This window comes from Centruroides sculpturatus, unplaced genomic scaffold (genome assembly GCF_000671375.1).
Source record: "Centruroides sculpturatus isolate CEXI.00-Female unplaced genomic scaffold, Cexi_2.0 scaffold480, whole genome shotgun sequence".
NCBI lineage: Eukaryota > Metazoa > Arthropoda > Arachnida > Scorpiones > Buthidae > Centruroides > Centruroides sculpturatus.
In genome coordinates this window covers 456404-484090 of record NW_019384976.1, presented here as the reverse complement: position 1 = coordinate 484090, position 27687 = coordinate 456404, and the positions used below count along the sequence as shown (strand labels likewise).

The 27687-nt window shown below is 31.7% G+C and overlaps 2 protein-coding genes, 1 long non-coding RNA gene and 1 pseudogene across 4 annotated transcripts in view; 2 read left to right on the top strand and 2 right to left on the bottom strand.

Annotated features, from left to right (window-relative positions):
- The window catches only part of LOC111632682 (G protein pathway suppressor 2-like), a 22553-nt gene extending 16694 nt beyond the window's left edge, over positions 1-5859 (bottom strand). The window contains exon 1 of the mRNA XM_023377179.1: positions 5836-5859. Coding sequence (XP_023232947.1) covers positions 5836-5859 — 24 coding nt within the window. The remainder of the gene's footprint in view (positions 1-5835) is intronic.
- A 55-nt stretch (positions 5860-5914) lies between these two features.
- On the top strand, positions 5915-7081 carry LOC111632681 (annotated as a pseudogene).
- Positions 7082-10935: 3854 nt separating this feature from the next.
- LOC111632674 lies at positions 10936-14753 on the bottom strand. Of its 2 annotated transcripts, none has more exons than XR_002757906.1 (3): positions 14489-14753; positions 14281-14373; positions 10936-10953 (listed from the first exon to the last, which is right to left on the bottom strand). It is a non-coding gene; the product is annotated as an uncharacterized LOC111632674 (long non-coding RNA). The 2 variants fall into 2 exon arrangements; XR_002757905.1 differs by lacking the exon at positions 10936-10953 and adding an exon at positions 12164-14184 and having other exon boundaries at positions 14489-14748.
- Positions 14754-17199: 2446 nt separating this feature from the next.
- LOC111632691 (40S ribosomal protein S25-like) lies at positions 17200-26939 on the top strand. Its single transcript, XM_023377189.1, has 4 exons — positions 17200-17291; positions 22332-22421; positions 22522-22705; positions 26811-26939. The coding sequence occupies exons 1-4, from the start codon at positions 17289-17291 to the stop codon at positions 26885-26887; spliced, it is 354 nt and encodes a 117-aa protein (XP_023232957.1). The 5' UTR covers positions 17200-17288; the 3' UTR covers positions 26888-26939.
- The last annotated feature ends 748 nt before the right edge of the window (positions 26940-27687 follow it).

Here is a 27687-nt window from a genome sequence, read left to right as displayed (position 1 = left end):
CTGGCAGGGCAAAAAAATCCTTAGTTAATTAATTTTCATTATAGACAGCTTTATAAAAGTATAAAAGCTCTCATAAAGTATTTTTCTGAGGTCTGTCTTATCAGGTAAATTACTGTACACAGTGTATTCATTAATTTTCATTTTCATGTAGTAAAGGCTCTATGCCTTCATAAAGGACGTACTTTTCCTTTGTTTAAGGGTATTTGGGCAGTTTATTCTCTGTTATATTGTCAAGTAAACAATACATACAAGTACAGTACAATATTTTCTGGGGAAACACTCGTACTTCTTTTTTTAACCCCAATCCCGATAACCCGGCATTTTCACAAACTCGGCCATCCTTCGGTCCACATTAGACTGAGTTTTCGAGGTTCTACTGTACTATAATTGTGTAGTGTGAACAATGTAGAATTTTTTCTCGCCAGTTTAATTTGTTATATTTCCCAAAAACTGCTTTATATTGTTGAGAAAATATAAACAAATATAACGACAAAAATTTTATTGTATTTATTATTTTTGTAACAAATTATCAAAAACTATAATATATAAAAGAAATTTAAAGATTACATTTCATCAGTAGAATGTACGAAAACTGAATGCAACAATGGTCTAATTCTGTTTTTTTTTAATAACAAAGAAAACAAAGGGAGGTAAACAAAGAAAGTTGAAATATTATACTGTAAAAGTGGTATATACTAGATTTTTTCATATATTGCTGTTATACTTGTTTTGTTTCTATCAATACTTAAACTTAGTAATCTTTCATTCTATTTAGAGAAATATATTTAATACATGAAAGCATGGCACTGCACTCAATTTCAACATTTGAGAGAATTAAAATTATTCTTTTAATCACTATATCAGTGTATTTCTATTAATAGGACTTATCATACTGGTGTACAAGATTGCAGACTCACAGTTACACAGATTAAAATTGTTTTATTTTCAATTACCTGGACACATACAATTTACGTTTCGGACTTGTATGTCCCTCCTCAGCAGGTATTCAATAAACAAATTCTAAAATTTAAATCTAAATTTGTTTATTGTTTAAATTTTAGAATTTGTTTATTGAATACCTGCTGAGGAGGGACATACAAGTCCGAAACGCAAATTGTATGTGTCCAGGTAATTGAAAATAAAACAATTTTAATCTGTGTAACTGTGAGTCTGCAATCTTGTACACCAGTATGATAAGTCCTATTAATAGAAATACACTGATATAGTGATTAAAAGAATAATTTTAATTCTCTCAAATGTTGAAATTGAGTGCAGTGCCATGCTTTCATGTATTAAATATATTTCTCTAAATAGAATGAAAGATTACTAAGTTTAAGTATTGATAGAAACAAAACAAGTATAACAGCAATATATGAAAAAATCTAGTATATACCACTTTTACAGTATAATATTTCAACTTTCTTTGTTTACCTCCCTTTGTTTTCTTTGTTATTAAAAAAAAACAGAATTAGACCATTGTTGCATTCAGTTTTCGTACATTCTACTGATGAAATGTAATCTTTAAATTTCTTTTATATATTATAGTTTTTGATAATTTGTTACAAAAATAATAAATACAATAAAATTTTTGTCGTTATATTTGTTTATATTTTCTCAACAATATAAAGCAGTTTTTGGGAAATATAACAAATTAAACTGGCGAGAAAAAATTCTACATTGTTCACACTACACAATTATAGTACAGTAGAACCTCGAAAACTCAGTCTAATGTGGACCGAAGGATGGCCGAGTTTGTGAAAATGCCGGGTTATCGGGATTGGGGTTAAAAAAAGAAGTACGAGTGTTTCCCCAGAAAATATTGTACTGTACTTGTATGTATTGTTTACTTGACAATATAACAGAGAATAAACTGCCCAAATACCCTTAAACAAAGGAAAAGTACGTCCTTTATGAAGGCATAGAGCCTTTACTACATGAAAATGAAAATTAATGAATACACTGTGTACAGTAATTTACCTGATAAGACAGACCTCAGAAAAATACTTTATGAGAGCTTTTATACTTTTATAAAGCTGTCTATAATGAAAATTAATTAACTAAGGATTTTTTTTGCCCTGCTAGGGTGTGGCCGAGTTATCCGGAGTGCCGGGTTATCAAGAGCCGAGTTTTCGAGGTTCTACTGTAAAAACTGGAACATTAGAAGTACTGAAAATTGTAGTAGTCTGGAACATCTGAAGCTGTTGCTGTATACAGTTTGTTTCAAAATTATAAACACATCCAACTTTTTTCAATAACAAAAACATTAACAATAGTAAAGTATTTATTATATTAGTATGTTGTTTACAGCATCAATTTAAAAATTTTCTGAAATTTTTAGAGCTGTTAGACAATTACAAAAAACTTATCACAGATTTTCAATTTGGTTATTTTGGTTATTAGTCAAAAGAGGTATGAAGACTTCCACCCAGCTTGGAATTTTTTAAACACCTAGCGTATAGCCCTAATTTAGTGCAAAGCAACTTTCACCTCTTTCCTGAACTGAAAACATGGCTAGGAGGGCAGAAGTTTGAGACTTATGACGATCTTCAAAACACGTTAAGACCCATCTCAAGTCACCGGCGGCAACATCCTATGAAGAGGAGATTGCAAAGCTTGTCCACAGATATGACAAATGCCTCAATCTTCACGGTGATTATGTCGAAAAGTAATCATGTTTGTACATAACTTTTGGTAATAAATTCATTTTGTTATTTACACTTCTCTTTGTTTTATAGATCATCAGAGATTGAAAAAAAACAGCCTATGTAGAAAAGCAGCATTGAAAGAAATGAAGAGGGATGAGTTTTTTTAAAATCGTCCATCTTGGTTTCTTTCAATGGTAATGAGAAAAAAAAAAATGAAAGTTAAGAGAAGTGCCATTGAGCATATGTAATTTGCCTCTTTTTATGCTTACAGTATATACAGTTTTCATCAGCTTTGTCATATATACATATGTCATAATAAACAATCATATACAGCATAATATACATGAACATTACAAACATACATGTTTCTATAGGATAAAGAAAAGATCTCAAGAGACTGAATAATTTCAAGTACTGGTATTTCTTATATATTTGGGGTAAAAAAATAGAAATTTTTTCAAATAAGAAAATATTTTCGAGCATGCAGAAAATCCATTGTTCGTGATATAACAGATTCTCGGAACAACAGATAATTTTTGGCAGCCCAAACAATCTGTTAAAATAAGATTCTTCTGTAGTTCCCCATCTTGTTTGACAGGGAACTCTCCTACTTATTATTTCTTTAAACATATTATAAATGCAAATATATTAGCATTTTCTAGTTTAAGTACTTATATTTAATATACTAAAAAATGTATTTTTCTTTTTACAAAAAATTTTATTCTCAAATATGCTTTATTTATAGGTTAAATAATACTTTGGTATTTATAATAATTCAGCTCTTATTTTAAAATAAAACTGATTAAGATACATATTTTGATATTGTTATGATGTTCTGCCATTTATAACCAAAAAAATGCACAATGCGCTCATTCATTTCTTTTTATAAAAAATGGAGGAAACACATGATTTAAAAAAACTGATAATTTATTTTGTAAGATTTGATTCTAACAAACTCAGTTCTAACTGTTGTAAAATTACAATGATTACTTTCAGTTTGGAGTAATGCAGTTAAACCTTGATATGTGTGGCTTTGATCAGTGCAGGTTTAGGTTAACGTGGGTTAGTTCTGAGGGATTTTCAACATTGTCAGTTCAATAGATCTCAGAACTAGCAATGCTAAACTGATCTCTTCTCCCCACTCCTGCTCATTGTTAGTTAGTAGGGAAAAGTGAACCTTAGTTTTCCTAGTGCAGTGCTCTTATTTGGATAATTGAATGTAAGTTTTCACATTTAGTGTAATTTTTGCAAACATTTCTATTTTAATTCTTCAGCTTTTACAGAAAAAACTATTTAGAAAAAAGAAGATAGCAACTGTGCAGGGCACATTTGATAAATATTTTGTTTAATTTTAAAAATTTTTTACTTCAAATATTTTCTTGGGCTACTGTAGTGGTTAATTTAAATTAATTAAACTCTCTCTGATCAATCATTAATGTTACCTTCTACAATCAGTTTTCATTTTTGTATACTGTACTTTTTCTAAAATCTAAATAAAAAATTATGATTTCATACGTCTTCTTACTGACCTAATTCACAATTTATTTCTTCTTGATTGTTAAATTCAATATGCGATGTTTCAATATATACAGTATACTTGCAAAACCAATTAACTATGTTACCTTTATATATATTTACAGTGTGACATTACAGAATAGTCATTGCATAAAAAAAATTTAAATCAAATATTGTAATATAGATTACTCCAAAGAATTTATTTTTCATCACCTACTAAAGATAAAAATAAACTATATATTTGAATGTTCTTAAATTCAGAACATTGAATTTACATTTCATAATATTTTTATGGTCCCAAAATAAACAGAAATGCTCAAAAGATTTCTAAATGTGTAATTTTTAATTAATTAATAGCCTTCTTCTATTTCAATAATTATTAATTCATTCCTTTATTTAAGAATTTTAGTAATGAATGAAGTTAAGTAACTTTTATTAATTTAAAATTAAACAACTTTAGATACTTTTAATAAATTCTAACTATAAAATTTTATGTATAAGCTTGTGAACTTAACATAAGTGTAATAGTTTCAATAATCTAATATTGCAATACTTATACATGTAACACAAACAAAATAAAATGCAAAATTAAATATTATTCAATTTGAATTTTTACTATTTGATTAAATAATCTCTTTGTGACATTGTAGATAATATCATTTCATCTGATTTTCTTCATTCAACTGAAACACTTGAATTAATAAATAACATTCAATTACTTTAAAAATGTAAAGATAAATAATAAAACAAATATTCACCTTGTTTCTTTTTTTCTCTCTGTTTCATTATGTGAGACTTCAATGCAGCCCACATGGCAAGACTCATTTTTGGACGTTCAATTAATGCTGGCATTTTAGAATTTCTAACTTACAATCTAAAAAAGAAATTCAAATTTATATAAAATAGAATTTCACATTTTGTTTCTAAGTTATATAATTAAAAATTATCCAAATACATTTATATTAAATTTTTAAATATATTAACTGAAAATTATAATTTTGGGGGGGGAATTGATGCCGTCAAGATTTAAAACACCAACCTCATGACTATGAAACTGGCATACCCCCACCAACTACCAGCCACTCTAGAAATGATGGGAATTCTAAATGTTTTAAGTGATTTGCAATTTTCAACCTTAATTTTCTCATTTAATTTTTACTGCTTGGCATACGTCAGTCAGTTAGGGACCAAGTTAGGGACTATAACCTTACCAAGTTTGATCAAAATTGGTGATCCCAATGTTGTTAGATTATAACAGTTCAAGCCTACAAAACTCAAAACTAAAAGAAATGAAATAAGTAATCTTTGATCCGAACTTTCATGAATACCATACTAATGAATACCATGAATACCACATACTAAAAACACTGACAAATATCTTTGTTGCAACTCCAACTTGGCTGTTAACACACTCAAAATAACTTTGCTTTAATATCTTTTTTTGAAATGTTGCTGAGAAAGTTAAAAACCAAATTACTGCAGAATATGATCATCAAAATTAAAAATAGCTAACAAATACATCATTCACCTCAACAGTATATATAATGTGAAAAGTTTGAAACAACAGAATTATTTGCATACAGACAGAAAACAACAGGTCATTTCCAATATAGAATTTTTTGTTAGTCATAGCTAATTCTGAGACTAAATTAAAAACAAATTCAGATATTCTTACTTTTACACACTTTACATTCCTCATTTCTTGCTTTTATTGGGTTGAGTCATAAATAAGTTCCGTTAGCAAGTAGTTGTAAATGACTGTCGAATACTTGCCAGATGTTGTGTTGCTTCAACTAAGTTTTATTAGTGGCTATTAGCAAATAGTCTATAAATGTAAATTTTAACACTGAAGTGTCAATAATGTAAAAAAAAATTGTTTCTGAATTCATTTAAAACGGAACATTTGAAAGTGCATGTTCGCCATATCATGTTGTGGGAGTTTAAACTCGGCAATAACGCTACAGAAACAGCAAAAAAGATTTGCAATGTACGGCAGTGGCGTAATTTCAGACAGAGCAGTTCGAAAGTGGTTTACAAAATTTCGTTCTGGTGATTTCTCCTTAAAAGATGATGAAAGACCAGGCCGCTCCTCAGACTTCGATGATGATGTTTTAAAGGCCTTGATTGAGCAGAATCCACGGCAAACGACGAGGGAGTTAGCAGAGAAGCTGCACACATCCCAATCAACTATCAATTGTCACCTCCAAAAGCTAGGAAAAGTAAGCAAGTTGGGAGTTTGGGTTCCACATAACCTCAGTGAACGGAATAAGGCTGACAGAAGGTCGATAGCTGCTACCTTGCTTTCTTGGCAAAAAGAGGAATCATTTTTGGCTAAAATTGTTACGGGAGATGAAAAGTGGATCACATACGAAAATGTTATTCGAAAAAGACAATGGGTTGACAAAAATGATCAGCCACAACCGGACCCTAAGCCAAGTGTGCATGGAAGGAAAATTTTGTTGTGTGTATGGTGGGATCGTCGAGGAATTATCCATTTTGAGTTGTTGCCACGCAATGAAACTGTTACTGCAAATGTATACATACAACAGTTAGAGCAACTTCGGCTAAAACTTCATGAAAAGCGCCCTGCACTTGTTAACAGAAAAAAGATCACCTTATTGCATGACAATGCAAGGCCACACACAGCGAAGATTACACAAGAAAAAATTTTGGAGTTTGGCTGGTCTGTTTTGCCTCATCCACCTTATTCACCGGACCTGGCACCAACAGATTTCCATCTTTTCCGGGCACTGCAGAATGCTTTACAAGGGCAATGCTTCCAAAATGATGACCAAGTTCAGGAGTTCGTCCAGGAGTTTTTTGATTCGAAACCACCAGAATTTTATGTAAGAGGAATTGACAAGTTGCCCGAAAAATGGCAAGAAGTCATTAATAATGATGGTGAATATGTAATAGATTAAAGTCTATTGCTGTACATTTTATTGGCAAATAAATTTCAGTTTAGAAAACAGAACTTATTTATGACTCAACCCAATACATACTTTACATTTCTAATTTGAAATTATAACACCAATTTGGCAGCAACTGCTTGTGATACAACATAGCAACACATAATGCAGTATGCAGGAGTTGAATAGAACCATACCCATATTATTATTATAAATTGTGAGGTGTATTTTAAAAATGAAATGAATAGTTATAAAAACTGACTGGCAACAGCAGCTGGATTGCAGTTGAAAGTAATATCAGCAAGTACTCTAGGCTTCTAGTAGCCATATTTTCACCAGTATACTGTTGGCTGTTTTTGTGTTACAGTGCATAATGACGGCTGCAAAAGTCAACAATCCCACAAGTTGTGAAATATAGTCTGTGCTTCAATTTCTGCAAGCAAAAAGTCGTACTTCCTAAATTCACTGTGAATTGTATGAAATTTATGGGCCTATAGCAAGGAATAAAGAAAAGTAAGAAAATGGTATCATGAGTTTAAAAAAGGCCATTTAAATGTTTATGATGAAGAGTGGAGTGGTAGGCCTAGTGTTCAGACCAACAACCTTGTTAAACATGTAAATACCAGAGCATGAGAAAATCGGCACTTCACAACTAGTGCTCTTGCCATGAACTTTTCAGACATATCACAGACAATATTGTTCCAAATTGTTACTGAAACCTTAGGATATCAGAAAACTGTGTGCAAACAACAATCCTTGCAGTGGCATCATTAAAATTCACCAATGGCAAAAAAGTTCAAAGTCATCGATCTGCCTACAAGATTATGACAACTGTTTTCAGCAACTAAAGAAATATGCTTTTAGGTGGATTTCCTGAAACCAGGAACAATAATCATTATTGAAGGTGTATTATGAAACACTTTCTAAACTGAGACATGCCATTCTGAAACAGTGTGATAGAATGTAGAGATCAAAAAATGATCTCCTGCACAACCTGTGCTCTCACTGCCGCCTCCACTGTTCAGACGCTTCAGTGATTTGAATGAGAACTGCTTAATCACCCTTCCTTACAATCTTGACCTTGCACCCAGTGAATATCACCTCTTCCTGAACTTAAAGAAATGGCTTGCATTTCAAATTTTTGAAATGCAAGCCACTTAAACAGCAGTGCTGGACTGGTTAAAATTGCAGATGGCAGAATTTTATGCAGAGGATATAAAGAAACTTGTTTCACAGTACCAAAAGTGTTTGTAAAAAATTGTGACTGCATAGAAAAATGAAAAGGTTACGTGCATATGTTTGTAATACATAATAAAATTTTGACAAAGTATTTCTGTTTTTTTATAATCATTCAGTCCTTTTTATTTGAAATACACTTCATATTACAGGCACAATATAATTTGGTTTCTCCAGAATTATTTTTAATGTTTTAAATGAGATAATCATAATCAACTAAAAATTAAATAATCAAGTATTAAATTTGTAAGAAAATCGTTAGAAAGACTTTTTCTGTAAATAAAATCATGTTCTAATGTAAACTATANCCAGACCCTAAGCCAAGTGTGCATGGAAGGAAAATTTTGTTGTGTGTATGGTGGGATCGTCGAGGAATTATCCATTTTGAGTTGTTGCCACGCAATGAAACTGTTACTGCAAATGTATACATACAACAGTTAGAGCAACTTCGGCTAAAACTTCATGAAAAGCACTCTGCATTTGTTAACAGAAAAAAAATCACCTTATTGCATGTGTGTGGCCTGACAATGCAAGGCCACACACAGCGAAGATTACACAAGAAAAAATTTTGGAGTTTGGCTGGTCTGTTTTGCCTCATCCACCTTATTCACCGGACCTGGCACCAACAGATTTCCATCTTTTCCGGGCACTGCAGAATGCTTTACAAGGGCAATGCTTCCAAAATGATGACCAAGTTCAGGAGTTCGTCCAGGAGTTTTTTGATTCGAAACCACCAGAATTTTATGTAAGAGGAATTGACAAGTTGCCCAAAAAATGGCAAGAAGTCATTAATAATGATGGTGAATATGTAATAGATTAAAGTCTATTGCTGTACATTTTATTGGCAAATAAATTTCAGTTTAGAAAACAGAACTTATTTATGACTCAACCCAATACATACTTTACATTTCTAATTTGAAATTATAACACCAATTTGGCAGCAACTGCTTGTGATACAACATAGCAACACATAATGCAGTATGCAGGAGTTGAATAGAACCATACCCATATTATTATTATAAATTGCGAGGTGTATTTTAAAAATGAAATGAATAGTTATAAAAACTGACTGGCAACAGCAGCTGGATTGTAGTTGAAAGTAATATCAGCAAGTATTCTAGGCTTCTAGTAGCCATATTTTCACCAGTATACTGTTGGCTGTTTTTGTGTTACAGTGCATAATGATGGCTGCAAAAGTCAACAATCCCACAAGTTGTGAAATACAGTCTGTGCTTCAATTTCTGCAAGCAAAAAGTCGTACTTCCTAAATTCACTGTGAATTGTATGAAATTTATGGGCCTATAACAAGGAATGAAGAAAAGTAAGAAAATGGTATCATGAGTTTAAAAAAGGCCATTTAAATGTTCATGATGAAGAGTGGAGTGGTAGGCCTAGTGTTCAGACCAACAACCTTGTTAAACATGTAAATACCAGAGCATGAGAAAATCGGCACTTCACAACTNTTTGGATAATTGAATGTAAGTTTTCACATTTAGTGTAATTTTTGCAAACATTTCTATTTTAATTCTTCAGCTTTTACAGAAAAAACTATTTAGAAAAAAGAAGATAGCAACTGTGCAGGGCACATTTGATAAATATTTTGTTTAATTTTAAAAATTTTTTACTTCAAATATTTTCTTGGGCTACTGTAGTGGTTAATTTAAATTAATTAAACTCTCTCTGATCAATCATTAATGTTACCTTCTACAATCAGTTTTCATTTTTGTATACTGTACTTTTTCTAAAATCTAAATAAAAAATTATGATTTCATACGTCTTCTTACTGACCTAATTCACAATTTATTTCTTCTTGATTGTTAAATTCAATATGCGATGTTTCAATATATACAGTATACTTGCAAAACCAATTAACTATGTTACCTTTATATATATTTACAGTGTGACATTACAGAATAGTCATTGCATAAAAAAAATTTAAATCAAATATTGTAATATAGATTACTCCAAAGAATTTATTTTTCATCACCTACTAAAGATAAAAATAAACTATATATTTGAATGTTCTTAAATTCAGAACATTGAATTTACATTTCATAATATTTTTATGGTCCCAAAATAAACAGAAATGCTCAAAAGATTTCTAAATGTGTAATTTTTAATTAATTAATAGCCTTCTTCTATTTCAATAATTATTAATTCATTCCTTTATTTAAGAATTTTAGTAATGAATGAAGTTAAGTAACTTTTATTAATTTAAAATTAAACAACTTTAGATACTTTTAATAAATTCTAACTATAAAATTTTATGTATAAGCTTGTGAACTTAACATAAGTGTAATAGTTTCAATAATCTAATATTGCAATACTTATACATGTAACACAAACAAAATAAAATGCAAAATTAAATATTATTCAATTTGAATTTTTACTATTTGATTAAATAATCTCTTTGTGACATTGTAGATAATATCATTTCATCTGATTTTCTTCATTCAACTGAAACACTTGAATTAATAAATAACATTCAATTACTTTAAAAATGTAAAGATAAATAATAAAACAAATATTCACCTTGTTTCTTTTTTTCTCTCTGTTTCATTATGTGAGACTTCAATGCAGCCCACATGGCAAGACTCATTTTTGGACGTTCAATTAATGCTGGCATTTTAGAATTTCTAACTTACAATCTAAAAAAGAAATTCAAATTTATATAAAATAGAATTTCACATTTTGTTTCTAAGTTATATAATTAAAAATTATCCAAATACATTTATATTAAATTTTTAAATATATTAACTGAAAATTATAATTTTGGGGGGGGAATTGATGCCGTCAAGATTTAAAACACCAACCTCATGACTATGAAACTGGCATACCCCCACCAACTACCAGCCACTCTAGAAATGATGGGAATTCTAAATGTTTTAAGTGATTTGCAATTTTCAACCTTAATTTTCTCATTTAATTTTTACTGCTTGGCATACGTCAGTCAGTTAGGGACCAAGTTAGGGACTATAACCTTACCAAGTTTGATCAAAATTGGTGATCCCAATGTTGTTAGATTATAACAGTTCAAGCCTACAAAACTCAAAACTAAAAGAAATGAAATAAGTAATCTTTGATCCGAACTTTCATGAATACCATACTAATGAATACCATGAATACCACATACTAAAAACACTGACAAATATCTTTGTTGCAACTCCAACTTGGCTGTTAACACACTCAAAATAACTTTGCTTTAATATCTTTTTTTGAAACGCTGCTGAGAAAGTTAAAAACCAAATTACTGCAGAATATGATCATCAAAATTAAAAATAGCTAACAAATACATCATTCACCTCAACAGTATATATAATGTGAAAAGTTTGAAACAACAGACTTATTTGCATACAGACAGAAAGCAACAGGTCATTTGCAATATAGATTTTTTTGTTAGTCATAGCTAATTCTGAGACTAAATTAAAAACAAATTCAGATATTCTTACTTTTACACACTTTACATTCCTCATTTCTTGCTTTTACATACTTTGCATTTCTAATTTGAAATTATAACACCAATTTGGCAGCAACTGCTTGTGATACAACATAGCAACACATAATGCAGTATGCAGGAGTTGAATAGAACCATACCCATATTATTATTATAAATTGTGAGGTGTATTTTAAAAATGAAATGAATAGTTATAAAAACTGACTGGCAACAGCAGCTGGATTGCAGTTGAAAGTAATATCAGCAAGTACTCTAGGCTTCTAGTAGCCATATTTTCACCAGTATACTGTTGGCTGTTTTTGTGTTACAGTGCATAATGACGGCTGCAAAAGTCAACAATCCCACAAGTTGTGAAATACAGTCTGTGCTTCAATTTCTGCAAGCAAAAAGTCGTACTTCCTAAATTCACTGTGAATTGTATGAAATTTATGGGCCTATAACAAGGAATGAAGAAAAGTAAGAAAATGGTATCATGAGTTTAAAAAAGGCCATTTAAATGTTCATGATGAAGAGTGGAGTGGTAGGCCTAGTGTTCAGACCAACAACCTTGTTAAACATGTAAATACCAGAGCATGAGAAAATCGGCACTTCACAACTAGTGCTCTTGCCATGAACTTTTCAGACATATCACAGACAATATTGTTCCAAATTGTTACTGAAACCTTAGGATATCAGAAAACTGTGTGCAAGATGGGTACTGAAAATTCTCACAAAAACCACAATGACAGCTGCACATGCATTTTGAACCATTACCAGAGAGAGAAAAACAAAAATTTTTTTTCCCACATTGAGAACTGGTGACGAAAGTTGGATTTCTCACAGCAATGCTGAGTCCAAACAACAATCCGTGCAGTGGCATCATTAAAATTCACCAATGGCAAAAAAGTTCAAAGTCATCGATCTGCCTACAAGATTATGACAACTGTTTTCAGCAACTAAAGAGGTATGCTTTTAGGTGGATTTCCTGAAACCAGGAACAACAATCACAGCAAAGGAGTATTATGAAACACTTTAAAACTGAGACATGCCATTCTGAAACAGTGTGTTAGAATGCTGAGATCAAAAAATTTTCTCCTGTACAACCTGTGCTCTCACACTGCTGCCTCCACTGTTCAGATGCTTCAATGATTTGAATGAGAACTGCTTAATCACCCTTCCTTACAGTCTTGACCTTGCACCCAGTGAATATCACCTCTTCCTGAACTTAAAGAAGTGGCTTGCATTTCAAATTTTTGAAATGCAAGCCACTTAAACAGCAGTGCTGGACTGGTTGAAATTGCAGATGGCAGAATTTTATGCAGAGGATATAAAGAAACTTGTTTCACAGTACCAAAAGTGTTTGTAAAAAATTGTGACTGCATAGAAAAATGAAAAGGTTACGTGCATATGTTTGTAATACATAATAAAATTTTGACAAAGTATTTCTGTTTTTTTATAATCATTCAGTCCTTTTTATTTGAAATACACTTCATATTACAGGCACAATATAATTTGGTTTCTCCAGAATTATTTTTAATGTTTTAAATGAGATAATCATAATCAACTAAAAATTAAATAATCAAGTATTAAATTTGTAAGAAAATCGTTAGAAAGACTTTTTCTGTAAATAAAATCATGTTCTAATGTAAACTATATATCAAATATTGTTAAAATTGAAGCTCCAAATGAGACAGATAAAACCTTATCAAAGCCATAAACCATGCCTATAGAAGTAAAAGAAAGATAAAGGTACCAATAGTGTAAATGTGACCTTTTGGAAGATATAGTACCAAATTCACCTATCTGGAATTCTGAAGACCCTCAAAACTGGAGTAAAATTTAAGTGCAAAAATCCAGAACTATTTCTCAAAACAATGCTAAAAATCGACCATTTTCCAGTTTACTAGACAGTTAAAAGCTCATAAAATACAAGAAATGCCATTACATCAACCACTTCCAGGGCACAATATGAATCACACCACACACCCCATTAAGCCCATGACAGGTTTAACAAACAGCCTGGTCAGATATTCTAATAATGGCTGTGTTCAGCAGACTCAACAGTTCCAGAGCTGTCGAGTATTTTTCTGCCGAACGCCCTTTACAGTAGCACTCTTTTGGAACATATTTGGTGTTTCGACATCACGTTTCGTAGCGTCTTTCATTAACGCTACCTATCGCTAGCCAAAACTGACCAATGAGACTTTTTGTTCCAATGCAATGTCACTCGTCGTTCAGCAGATCCAGCTTGCTACATAACAGTTACCGATTTGCTCAGTTACAACTGTTGAGTCTGCCAAACGTAGCCAATAAAGGTGTCACGAAAACTTCGGCTGCTAATATATTTCCAAGGGTCGCAATTAGAGATACGGTTCCTTTCACTTTTTGGTCGTCTTGGCATTCTAAAATTTGGAGGGTTCAGAACTGTTCAGAACTGCAATTTTACCTAAATATTTATCAATTAAAGCAAATTTTAATGATAATTAACTTCTATTATTAGCAATTGCTGGAAAGATATAAAAATGTTTTCTATAATACTTACAATTTTTACGTTTCACTACATTTAAACTCAAAACAGCTTCAATATATTTAAAACGAAGCTTAATCAGCAACTTCTCTCTTCTCTAATTATTCACTATTAAAAAAAATAATACGATTTTAATAAAGAATTAAATATTTCTTGAAAAATTAGAATATATTTTCACGTATACAACACGCTTTTAACCTCATTTTATAATATGTACAATTACCTGAATAATCAGTATTATTTTCGAAATATTAAAATTTGCGAGTCTATCTCATTTAATATTTGTTCGGCCATCTTGTGACCGCTCCAAACAGCTACGGCGATTTTAAGCCACCTGGCGAGCTATTCTGTTACTATTTATTTACTGCAATTTCTTAAAATTCTTATGAATCATTTGCACGTGTAGTCGATTATAATAAACTAAACTATAAAGATAGATGCAGAGAAGTTAATTGTTTTATTGTAGAAAACGTGGTTGCTGTATCTTCAAATTCTGTGTGTAGCGTCTTTGCAATCCCCGCATTTCTTTATGCAGCGCTCGAGAAGCGCTTTACAGCGAACACACTGAAACTGGTTTCTAATTGGCCAACACTGCTCGTGACGTCATTTCGCTACACTCTCGCTGCATAAAGAAACGCGGGGAATCCAAAGAATAATTTTGGTAGACGATCAAACAGCAATTAGTTAGAAAAACGTTACGGTTTATTTAAAACACTTTTTTTAATTCAGATGCATTTCGGGTTGGCTTGTATTCCCAACCCCTCTTCAGTGCTGTTAAAATTATAAAAAAACAAGGCGAGTTTCACGACATTGGTAGGACGTAACAAAAACGTGGGGTGACGATAACATAAAAAACTTACATGCTATATAATGGTACAGGATAGACTTGTGTGACAATATTTTTATTACATACTTGTATGACTATTTTCTATAATATGAAAAAAGTAAAGGGCGCGGCTGTTTAACACAACATTTATATGAAAAAATATATAACATAGATTATTAATTTCAAAATATCTATAAACACTTACATTTTTAGTTAAAATGTATTATTCCCGATGAAGATGAAACAGAGTAAAAATTGACAACTGGTATTAACCGTGTTCACAGAGTAACAGTATACCAACAAGTAATGTTATTTAAACCATTCTTAATATATATTTTTTAATTTTGCTTCAATCATTTTCTTGTGTTCGGAATTTGATAAATAAATTGTCTTCTGTATTTACGTGGTGCAAAATGCCCACCGTGGAGAGGTAAAAGACAATCTTCTTAATTAAATTCTACGTCTCGAGGCTTGACCATGTCCGAAAATCGTTTGAATAAATACCTTTTTCGTCGATTTTCGGCCACGAAATTCTTATGATTTCGATTTATTTCGCCCAATATTATTTGGCTTTTCGGAGAGATTCCTCGGGGCCGCCGGGGTTGCACGTATTGCGTATTAATGAAACATCAAACTGAATAAAGTTAATATTAAAAATACCGAAAAACTTTTATAATACCGCGGAACGAAAACTAAGTCCGAGACAACGTGGTAACGACACAAAGGATAAACAGATTGAGCCGGAAAGAAGTCACCGTTGTTTCTCCTTGAATTTCTGGCTTTTTAAAGGACCTCTCCCCTAAATTCTTAATTTGATGGGTTAATCAATTTGACACTTCCGTTCGGCTTGGTTCCGTTGGCGAGTGTTGATCCAACTTTGAAACTTTCGCTCGTATCTCGCGGCTAAAAATTTTTCTTTTTGTCTTCAGTACAATACTTACAACGCGACAATTTTGCTTTCAAAGGAATGCTACATTTATTTCCAAATTTTATCATTTCAGAGTCAGAGCTGGATTTTTCCGATTGACATTCTGCACTTTCCTATTCGTTAGTTCTCGTCAACCAGTGACCTGACGGGACTGCAATTAGAAAAGATTGTAGACCTATAAATTCGCGCTGTCGTCCGTCCGTCCGTCTTAATCTCGGGAACAGAGTTAATGAAATCCGAGACCAGATATGGAAACTTTAGGGACAAAAGGCCCCAATTAACTATACATTAACTTTCGTTGCAACCGGAAGTCAAGTTATATCAATTCAAAAAACCCCCTGCGCAAAAGCAGTTAATAGGTGATTCTATTGATGTTATAAACATTTCTGTTTCTTGTTTCTAGGAAGCGACAACAGGTCAATATGTTTACACAAAAAAATGATACAAAAGCTTTTGAATATAAAATTTGATAATAAATTCTAGAGATGGACAAAAAATGATAGCAGTACCCGGTATTCCCGGGTCGTGTCCGTCCCAAGTACTGACCGGGCCTGACTTCGGGGATCAGACGAGAACCGATATTTTCAGCGTGGTATGGCCGCTATCGAACGATCGATTCTTTATATATATATATATATGTTGTGTTATATATGCTGTGTTTTATACATATCCATTTATTAGTCTTATCAAACCGGCATAAAATTAATAAATGCACACCAACACACTTTCTCATTTTCTTTCTCATTCAACATTTTACTTTCTTTCAGATACTCATCCACTCGTTCCACGCCCGGTTTTTTGACTGTTAACCTCATGCGTGCCAGAGATATTTGGCCGCTCCTACCAATGCCGATCATGAGTAAATTCAAAATCTAAGCCAACGCATGAGAGCCTACTAGTATGTTGAGAGGGGTAAAAAAAATCCATAAAAATATTTCATGTATATTTATTTTAATTTTATTCAAATCAAGCCGATAATAAGAGGCTTTGGTTAATTAAAGTTATATTTCTGCGCGGCCATAAAATTCAAGTTGCAAATTAAAATGGAATTAATTAATTTAATGAAATATTTTTTTATTTAGTATAATTTTAATTTTATTTAAATTCTAATTACTATTTTTAAAAAATAAATGTTTAAAAATAAAAATAAATTTTGGCTATTTTTCGGCTATTTGGCTAGTTAAGATTTTCGATAACGAAACAGGGCCGTATATGTAGTTTCACGGCCTTTTGTATCGGACGATCTGCTCGTGAAGTAAAGGCTAAGAAATGGTTAGTTATTAAATTTCTTTAATTAAAGTTTAATTTTTATATTCTGTTTCATTTATATTTAAATTTAATAAGGAAGTTACGTAAAAAAATCAAAAGTAGGATTATATTTAGTTTTATTTAAAGTTAATATTTGTAGGCCACGTGGATCGGCCATTAAGCCTAAGTCTGGAATATTGATCAATGCTTAAATATATTTTCCAATGTGAACTTATTTTATATATATTTTATATTATAATCACATTATATTCGTTGATTAAACAGTAAATTTAATTTCGAGTGATAATTGGTTAAATTATTGGGTCGACTAAGATTTTATTGAACGCAATTTTCGCGCAATTTTGTTATAGTTTTTTTTTAAATTTAACATTTGGTTAAATCTTCTGTATAAAATAATGTTTATATATTTGGTTTTTTTTTATGAGTTAATACCTAATATTAGTTCGTTGTAATCGGTTAGTCGTAACAAAAGTGCGTGATTAGAGAGGTTGCGGCTGAAGTTTTCATCTCTGAAACGTGAACGTCGAGCGCCGCTATCTTGTAAGCGGCGCTCGACGTCAGACGTTTACGTTTTCCAGATGAAAACTTCGGCCGCAACCTCTCCATTATGTGCTGAGCATTAGTCGAGGCGAGTCAAAGCAAACCTTGACGCGGAGCGTGGAGTATAGGATTTGAGGTAAAAACTGTTTGCAATCTTATCTTATTAAAATTAAGAAGACATTATATCTTACAATTAAATAGAACAATTCTTATATCAATGTAACAATTGTTACCACGCCGTGCTAGTGAGCATCTGGGATAGCTAAGAAGTTTGTTGAAAAATAGAAGAAAAATACTAAAAAAAAAATTGAGAAACTTATTACAGTAGAACCTCGATTATCCGGACCTGTATTATCTGGATTGTTGAAAATAAACAAAAATTTTACGAATTTGCTGGTTTGCACTTGGCGAATTACGATACTGTTTATGTACGTGATGGAATGCATAACTTTTATGTTTCAACGTCTCACATGGCATAGTGGCCGTAAACTCTTAAATATATTTTGCGTCGTAATAAAAATATAACTTGACATATGTATTTATAAATAATTTTATTTTCAAATTACATCATTTCTATGACCAAGGGCGGCGTAAGGCGTGGGCATTGTGGGCCACCACCTATGCCTCGCGTTTTGAAGGTTTATGCATTACTTAAAAGCCGCGAACGCGACGAAAAAATTTTACTCGTCATAAAACGATAAATACTTTGTCAAATTTTTATTCATAAAAATGCAGTTTCAACTGCTTTTTATTTTATAAAATTCGTCTTCTTGTGCCACCAGAAGGCCTTTTAAACAATAGGTAGTCTGTTAGCATTGGTCATTAGTAGTCCAAATTGAATATGAATGTTTGTTTCTTGAAAATTTGATCACGATTTAAATACAGTATTTACTTTTAATATTACCGATATGCTATTGAAAAGAAAACGTGTTGTATTATCATTAAAAGACAAAGTATTTGTTTCGATTATTCGAATTTTTCCTTATCCGGACTACCTTCATCCCCAATTAGTCCGGATAATCAAGGTTCTACTCTATTTGTAATGGTCACGACATCATCTCTTTATCACAAGCTTGATGACTTTAATACTGGCAACAGTTTTTATGTCAGTTCCTTATTACTGGTAGAAGAAAAAAAAGGAATGATTTCACAAAATAATAATAGTTTCATAATGGTTTTTTAGCTTTTTTTTTTTCCAATGTTTCATATGCATTCACATGTGTGGCATGTGCAATATGTTGTTATTTTATAAGTTGAAGATTTTGATGATAATTATTTTTTAAGATATGATATAACTAAGGAATTTAACCTGTTAAAACTGAAATATTTTTATATTTATTTCATGTTTTTAAAATTTTTTTTGAAGTACACATTTTAGAAAGCTACTGTGTTTAGTAGTGCTTGACTGGCAGCCGTTATTGACTCGTGAATTTTCATACTTCATTTTATAATTTTGAAAAACATTAAAAATTCTTAGCTTTATTAAATAAATACCAACCCTCTGTGTGTGTGTGTGTGTGTAACAAGAGATGTGTGAATGTATGAAACATTAACATAAGAACTAGGTTGTGTTAATCTACAGATCTTTGATACAGTCTCCAGCATTCGCATGGAAACTATATCAGATAGCATATCACTTTTTGCCATTGGTATGGAAGTTAGGATGCTGTCAGCAGCCCCAGATTTTTTGTTTTTCTTTACAGAACAGTCTACAACACTATCTTTCCTGGATTTTCTTAAAGCTAAATCCTTGGAGAGATTCCTTCATCTTTGTAAATAAATTGATAACATTTTTATTTTGCACTTGTTGAGGATATGTGGAATGCAGTGAGATGCAAAGGACTGATGTCTGTCTGGGGAAGTGTAACATCTTCCTCACCCACAAGTCCATCAACAGAATAAGTTTGTCACAATGGCTGACATATGAAAATTGGCATTGTTGCACACATTAATGGGCAGAAGTCTGTGTAGCCTTGTGGAAGTGACTGTGAACTTCCATAAGGATGGTTGCAGATTGCATCATAAGAAATGTGTAATGACAGTTCTATCTGGGATACAGTGTTACAATAATTGAGTCATATGCAGCAAGGATTGTTACCTTCATTACTGGGATTTTGCTATGTTTGATATCCACAGTGAACTGTGTGCATTATTGGACTGAGTCTAGGTTCTAAAAAAAGACTTGGTGATACAGATCCAAACACATTTACATCTATGACTGAACTCATATCCACAAGTTTTTAGAACATGTTTTTGAATTCTGCTACACAAAGACATATGTCTTTGGCAGCCATTGAGATACTGCCAGTTGTTAGTGTAAGTCAGCAATTTTTAGTTTTTCATTGGCAACATGCTTTATAAAACCAATTCTGGTAGATATTGTGCAGTGGTTTTATAAGTGGTTTGAAACTGTATTCAATATACACAAAAACATGATGCATCGAAATTGTCCATGTATTCAACTGTTCCAGTTACATTCATTTCCATGCAATGAAAATATTGTTTAGTACAGGTATACCTAGGGTTGCCACCTCAGAACTTAGTCTCACCCGGAGACGATGATTTAAGAAACAAAAAAAACCCATATGCATACATATACAGTGTTTTTATTTATATAAATCCCATAAAAAACAATTAAGTGTTAATCGTGCGTCATTAAAGGTTGATTAAAATCGCGATAAAATTTTTTCGTGCGGGTAAAAATTTTTGAATTATAAAACATCAAAAATATATATATATATTTGATTTTTTGTCAACAGACCGTTTGTTATGTAATGCTATTTAACCTGCTCAAGTCTAACTCTAACTATATACTATAACTTACCATTAATCAACCAACATGAACACTGATTATCAAACTATCAGCTATGTACGCTATATCATTTCACTCTCAATAGACATCTCTTGACAGAACAGTCACAAGAAAGAGTACATCCACATAGCATGCAGCAGCACTGCGCCTATGCCAATTATAGACGTTATGTCTTTAAGCCAACGACTACCACACTAGTAATTCGGTACACGGGGGAAGAAATATATGCGATGGTTTGCATATAATTCTGTATGTGTTCATTTCAACTTGCACAACCCGGAGAAATATTAATTAACTCCAGAGCCCAGAGATAACTCACTCAGTCCCGGAGTCTCCAGGTCAAACCCGGACAGGTGGCAACCCTAGGTATACCTCACCTTACGTCAGTAATTTGTTCCAGGAGAGGCAACTTAAGTCAAATTTACTTCTCAGTAGGCTAAACCATAAATAACCATTCCCAGATCTGTATTTTATTTATAAATGCATTTTTAATATTATATGGTTAACAAGAATCTATTTTAAGCTTATAAACAAGTAAATTTTAGTTTTTAATATAGTACAGAAAAGTAATTAAATTTACGAATACATGTATGTACATGTAAATGTACTGTATGTGTTTACATTTTGGCAATGCTTACGGTACATGGGGGGACACAAAAAAATACAAATTTTTTGTATAAAAACTTTATTCATTAACTTTTTTTACAAAATTCCTTCAGTCACCTTCAAAGTACTCTCCATTAGATGCGATGCACTTGTCAAGTCTTTTTCCCCACTGTTTGAAGCATCTCTGAAACTCTTAGTGAATACGGATGGTGGGGAACAACAGACCATCCCCAAGAGGCCAAATAGTGGGTCACTTGTAAGGCCGTGTGTGCGGGGACGTTGTTGTGATGAAGGAACCAGTCACCTGATCGTCAAAGTTCCAGGCATTTCCTTCACAGATCCTCTTGCAGACATCTTAAAACTTTTTTGGCAGTTTTTTCAATGTTTTTGTCATTTCGAGATGTTGAAGGATGCCCAGAACTTTGCAGGCGGAACAAAATAACAGTAAGAGAAACACAAAACTAAGCTCAAACATAAACCTACAAACTGATGCCATCTGCACAGATGTTTCGTGAACGTCTCTACTAAGTCTATGAATGGCAGTGCGCTCTCGGTTTGGTTTTATTTATTTTTTGTCTCCCCTCGTACATCGTGGACTCTTTATTTGTGAATGTGGTTTGCTTTAAGACATTATAAAATAAGATGATTCTGTGAAGTTAAATAACAAATACAGTTATTAAAATTATTTTGCGATGATAAAAAATAAACTAATTTGTGTTAAATTTACCAATATCGAGTGGTGCCAAATGGTAGATATTGGAACTACCGTGGAAAATGCCAGTATCAAGCTCTTAAAGACTGCTAAATAAGAGTCACAGATGTTTTCATATTTTGTTCTCTAGGATTTATGATGATCATATTAACATTTACTGTAAATGTATGAATTTTAATATGATTTTATGTGCTTTTAACGCTTTTTTAGTGATATTACGACTTCAATATTTGTGCTGGACAGACATAAAGTGGAATAAAATGACTTAAACTTGATTTTTATTTTTCCATATATTTTTTGACAAACAACTTAACTCTAAACGATGTAACCCAAGGATGTTTTTAGATTAATTTTTAAAATTATAATTTTTTAGCCACCCAAGCAAGATCAGAAGAAGAAAGATACTAAAGGAACAACTAAGAAGAAGGAAGGAGCCTCTTCTGGAGGAAAAGCAAAAAAGAAGGTGCGTTAGTTTTTTCATTAAATGTGCATGTAGTAAAATATGTCATTTAAGATTTTTGTTTTTCAATTATCGCTAATGCTGAAAATTATAAATATTGCAGAAGTGGTCTAAAGGAAAAGTTCGTGATAAATTGAACAATTTAGTATTGTTTGATAAAGCAACTTATGAAAAATTATTAAAGGAGGTTCCGAGTTATAAACTGATTACGCCATCAGTTGTTTCCGAAAGACTGAAGGTTCGGGGATCACTCGCTCGGAGAGCCTTGGAAGAATTAAGGCAAAAAGGTTGGTTTTAACTTGCTTTTTTCCAAAATAAGAAATTTTAAATTTATTTCTGGTAAATTCATAATACATCCTGAGCATGTTGCAACATTTTTGGGGTAAAAAGTTTAGTATATAATCTGCTGACAAGTGTGGAAATTATAAGATACTAAGTATGACTTAAGAATGCACACCCAGGTAATAAACTGTTTATGTCCAGGAATTTAGTTACGCAATCATACTTATCGTGGTGGTGCATGTGCTTTCAATTCGGATTCAAAAACCATAAGCTGTGGCAATTATATTCTCATGGAGAATAGTGGTTAAATTCTACCTTGATAATGTTTCAACTGCACTGTTTATATTAATATAGCTGAGGGCAAAATTAAAGCCAGCTTTGTTTCTGTGTTTGTAACAATGTTGGTTACACAACTTAAACTACATGTGATATACAGTAAAACCTGTCTATGGCGACCACCCACGGTTCCTTCAAAAAGTGGTCTTTTAGACAGGTGGTCGTCCAATACAGGTTGTGCTGTAATGCCGTATTTCCGTACGTATTTTGCTCACTTTTTAGCCATTTCTACTAAGCAAAACTCCAAGTGAGTAAAAATAAGCAAATTTTTTCAACGATAGAGCTATATTGGTATTGTATTTTATTCTTATCGGATAATTCGATTTACAGGAGTTGGTCGTGATTTCATAAGACAGATTTAATACCAATATTTTAAAGATTAATACAGTACTTGCATTTTCTCGATTATAATGCACACTTTCTTTCTTCCAACTTAATTAATTCGACTCGGTTGTTTTCGTTCGCTCCTCAGTTATGTGTATTAAGTCATCAATATACATGTGCGTCTTATCTTCATCACTTTGGTTTTGGGTTTTGTTAGTTTAATCTTATTTTAACTTTAAAAATACTGTATCTTTTAATATTTTCTTAAGTACAATAAGAAAAATTATTAATTAATAATAAAATGATTTTATTATTGTGTCTCATTATACGATTTCATTACATTCCGTGATTGTCATTGCGGAATCGAGAAAGAAGGTTGCCTGTAAAACTGATTTTTGCATTAATGCATTTATTGTTTTTTGAATATTTTGCTTGCGAAAATTACTTGGATATTATTTTTCTAAAAACATTGTGGAAATAAGGTAGGTTGATACAGAAACTATTTATCGCACATGTACTGTATATGAGCTTCAGAATAAATAAATAAATAAAAATAAATTTTATCAAATGATACTAAGTAAATCGACTGGTTCCTATTACTGTGCATTTTTACAGTCTGGCTAACATTTATGGAATGAGATATTAAGAGTATACGTATTGTGTTTCAGTGTGTTGAAGTTAAAATATCAGGTAACCAAAAAAGTTCTGTCGTTTTTTGTCGAAAGAAAACAAATATAAAAATGTATAGGAAATAACACAATTTATTCATCAAAATTACCACCCTCACATTCAATAATCTTTTCCCAATGGGATACAAGCTTATAAATTCCATTTTTATAAAAGTTGCGATCTTTAGAGTTGAAAAACTTCTCTAACTCCGTTTCTATAACCTCTGTATTTCTGAACTGTCAATTTTGCAGATGATTATCTAGGCTTAAAAATAGGTGATAGTCAGAAGGGCTAATGTCAGGGAAATAAGGAGAGTGCAAAAGAGGTTCCCATCCAAGGGTCTGAATTGTGTCAGAGGTCACACGTGCAACATGATGTCTATAGCATTATCGTGTAGGAAAAGAATGCCTTTACAGTTTACTAAAGCTGGCTGTTTTTTCAAAAGTGATTGGTGAACTTGACGGAGTTGGTCACTGTAGACGTTAGCAGTAATAGTCTGGCCAGATGGTATAAGTTCATAGTGAACAATTCCATTTGCAGTCCACCATATGCACAATATTGGCAGGTGTCAATTGATGAGGTATCTATTTGCTGAGCTTGTAAACTTTTCCAAGACTATGCAAATGTAAACGGACTGTTTCATCACTTTACGAGAACTTTTGTGCTAATATCTGACAAGTTTGAGCGGAATCTTCTTCGATTGCAGCCTGTAATTCATCATTATTAATGACATATGGCCGCCCTTCTCATGGCGCATCTTTAAGCGACTCATCACCGGAAGAAAATTTTCTAAACCACCTTTGGGTGGTGTGAGTGCTGATAGAACCTTGTCCGAAAGCCTGGCATATTTTTTGAGCCATTTGCACAGCATTTTTACCAAGTTTAAACTCATACAACTTATTGAATTATAGAGTTTGGAGTACTCATCTTCAGGTCAATTTTTATAATATTAAGAGATAACCTTTCCGCTTCTCTTTACATAAGACAAGTCAGCATTAAATGTTGATTAACATATTGCTGGAATTTTAGTGCCATCTATTGTGTATTGCATTTAACATTCTTTAAACTTTGTAGTTTCACAAAAAACGACAGAACTTTTTTGGTTACCTAATAAAATAAAATATAATGATCTGCAATTGTCCAGAACAAGTTTGAATTTAACACTGCGCACCATATATCACAGAAAATTTTATCTGAGAACTGTTTTATCATAATAGCTAGACTTTCTCACAGATTTAAGAATATAAATTTTTTAATTCTAGTTTTAGTTTGTTAAAGATCTTAAAATTGTTCTACTGATCAGTCATTAAAATCCTTGAAATGATTTTAAACTTTGAATATTATTTACTAAGAATCTACTTAATTTTGAAATAAAATATATTTCTTACTTAACTACAGTATATTTCAGTTCAAAAAATGTAATTGAAATCAGTGGTGTGCAGTGTTTTGATTTTGCATACAAGAAAAGTTGTGTATAAATGAAATAACAATATATAACTTGATGTTGATTTGTCTATTTATTGAATTGTTAAATTATCACTAGTTTATAAACTGAATTTTAATTATTGAATTAACACTTACAGTATACATGCATATACATTATATTTAATTATCTACTTAAAGGTGAATCCGTAAATCTAATGTACAGTAGAGCGTCGATTATCCGAATCAATTGGAAATGGGGTTGTTCAGAAAATCAATATTTCAGATAACCGATTATATACGAAAAAATATATTAACCTATCCCATGTTGAAATTTTTCTCCATTGTGTATCGCTACGCGTTGAATTTTCGTCAATGTTAAGCCTAATGTAAACTTTTTTAAATAATAATCGTGACTATTGTATCGTTAAAAATTATTTCTTTATTTTGTACAAACAAAATAAATATATTGAAAAATATAAAAACAATAAAAAAATTATACTTCAGAAGTTAATTTAGTATCAAAAACGTAAAATATTTGAGTAGCCCAAGACATAAGCAAAGATTGCAGCGCCACGGCACTGGCGAAAATTTAATCAACGCTCTACTGTATTTACACATTTTCATCATCTGGTGTAACTATGAGAGAATCATACTGTTTATTTTGTTCAAAGTTTTCATATAAGTAATTATTGATAAGTGTTAGAACTAAAAATTGTTTTAAAGCTACAACAAATGATATATTTACAAAACACAGTTTTGAGCACTAATTGGGGGCTGCAATTTGAAAAAATTGTAGACCTATAAATTCCCACTGTCGTCTGTCTTTCCTCAATCTGGAGAATGAAGTTAAATAGATGAAAGACAGATTAGGAAATCTTAGAGGCAGGAGGACCCGATTAACTATATATGAACTTCCAATGCAAACTGGAAGGCATATTATTTCAATTCAAAAATTTTCCTCTGAAAGTGTTAAATGATTGGCACAACTCTATTGTTAAAGAAAAGTATGATGTACAGGGGTAAGTCACTACTAATTTGAGGTGGAAAACATATATTTGAAATTAAATAAGTTAAAAATAGGATTGAAAACAGCAACCCAGCATTGTGATAATGTCACAATAAATATTTTCTCGTTACATTATGTAATTGTGAGAGCTTTAAAAAAAAAACTATATTGGTCATATTATCATCAAATATTTGCCATGCCAAGTAATCTTATTACACAATCTTTCTTTGATTATTCTAAATATTAATGTGTACTGCCAAGTGTTGTTATATATATACAGATGAAAATGTGTTACTAAGGAATCTTAAGCATTTATTAGTTTTATGACATTTTGAACTTTTTTTTTACAGGTCTTATCAAACAAGTGGTAAAACATCACAGCCAGATAATATACACAAGAACAACAAAGGCCGACGATAGCACATAAATATTAATGTGTATTCTATAATGTAATAAAGGAACAATTTGTTCATTTCTGATGCAGTCTTTTTAATTGTATTATGCACTTTAAATCTTTTTAACCATTATAAATTAAACTGTTTATTAAGAGAATGCATTGGTTTGTTGAAATGCTTTAAACAGTTTTATTAATCTTGTTTGAAGAATATAGTACTGTATAGTCTTCAGATATAAGGTCAGATGTAACTCCCTTTCTATGTCAGTCAATCAAAATTAATTAAATACCAATATGTTGGCTTGTAGCTTGTGCCACAGGTATTAATAGCATTCAAGCTGGTTTCAACATGGTTGTTTTGTGCTTGTAATAATAATTTGAAAAGTCTGGATAAGTTTGGTCTTTTCTTCTTATGCACTGCAGATATAATAATTTCTGTATTTAAAATCCACTTTGTGATTTCAAGATATAATATTTAGATGAATATAGTAGAATGATAGGTGCACTTCACATACTTTGGACAGGCTTGGGTGCATTTATCCATGAAATTTTGATTGTTGGAGTAGTGAACCCCATTTGTATTCCAAACACGTTTATATCTTGAGTGAGTGTGTGGCAAAAGAAAACACTAGCAGTCATGAAGTTCCAACAAAAGTGTCTGACATTATGTTGGACAAATTGTATTTATCAATTTACCTTGTCAAGAACAACTCAAGGGGAAAACTTTCATGGCCAGATACTGAACACTATGCAGACATTTCTCTCCTAAATATTGTTGGGTCTGCAAAATATCCCATATTGTAAAACATGGTTAATTTTGTTGCAACATGAGG

Bases quoted from the DNA above. Each gene is read 5' to 3' on its own strand.
- LOC111632691 (XM_023377189.1), top strand. The intron at 22,422-22,521 runs GTGCGTTAGTTT...TAAATATTGCAG, and splicing joins GAGGAAAAGCAAAAAAGAAG to AAGTGGTCTAAAGGAAAAGT. The intron at 22,706-26,810 runs GTTGGTTTTAAC...TTTTTTTTACAG, and splicing joins GGAAGAATTAAGGCAAAAAG to GTCTTATCAAACAAGTGGTA.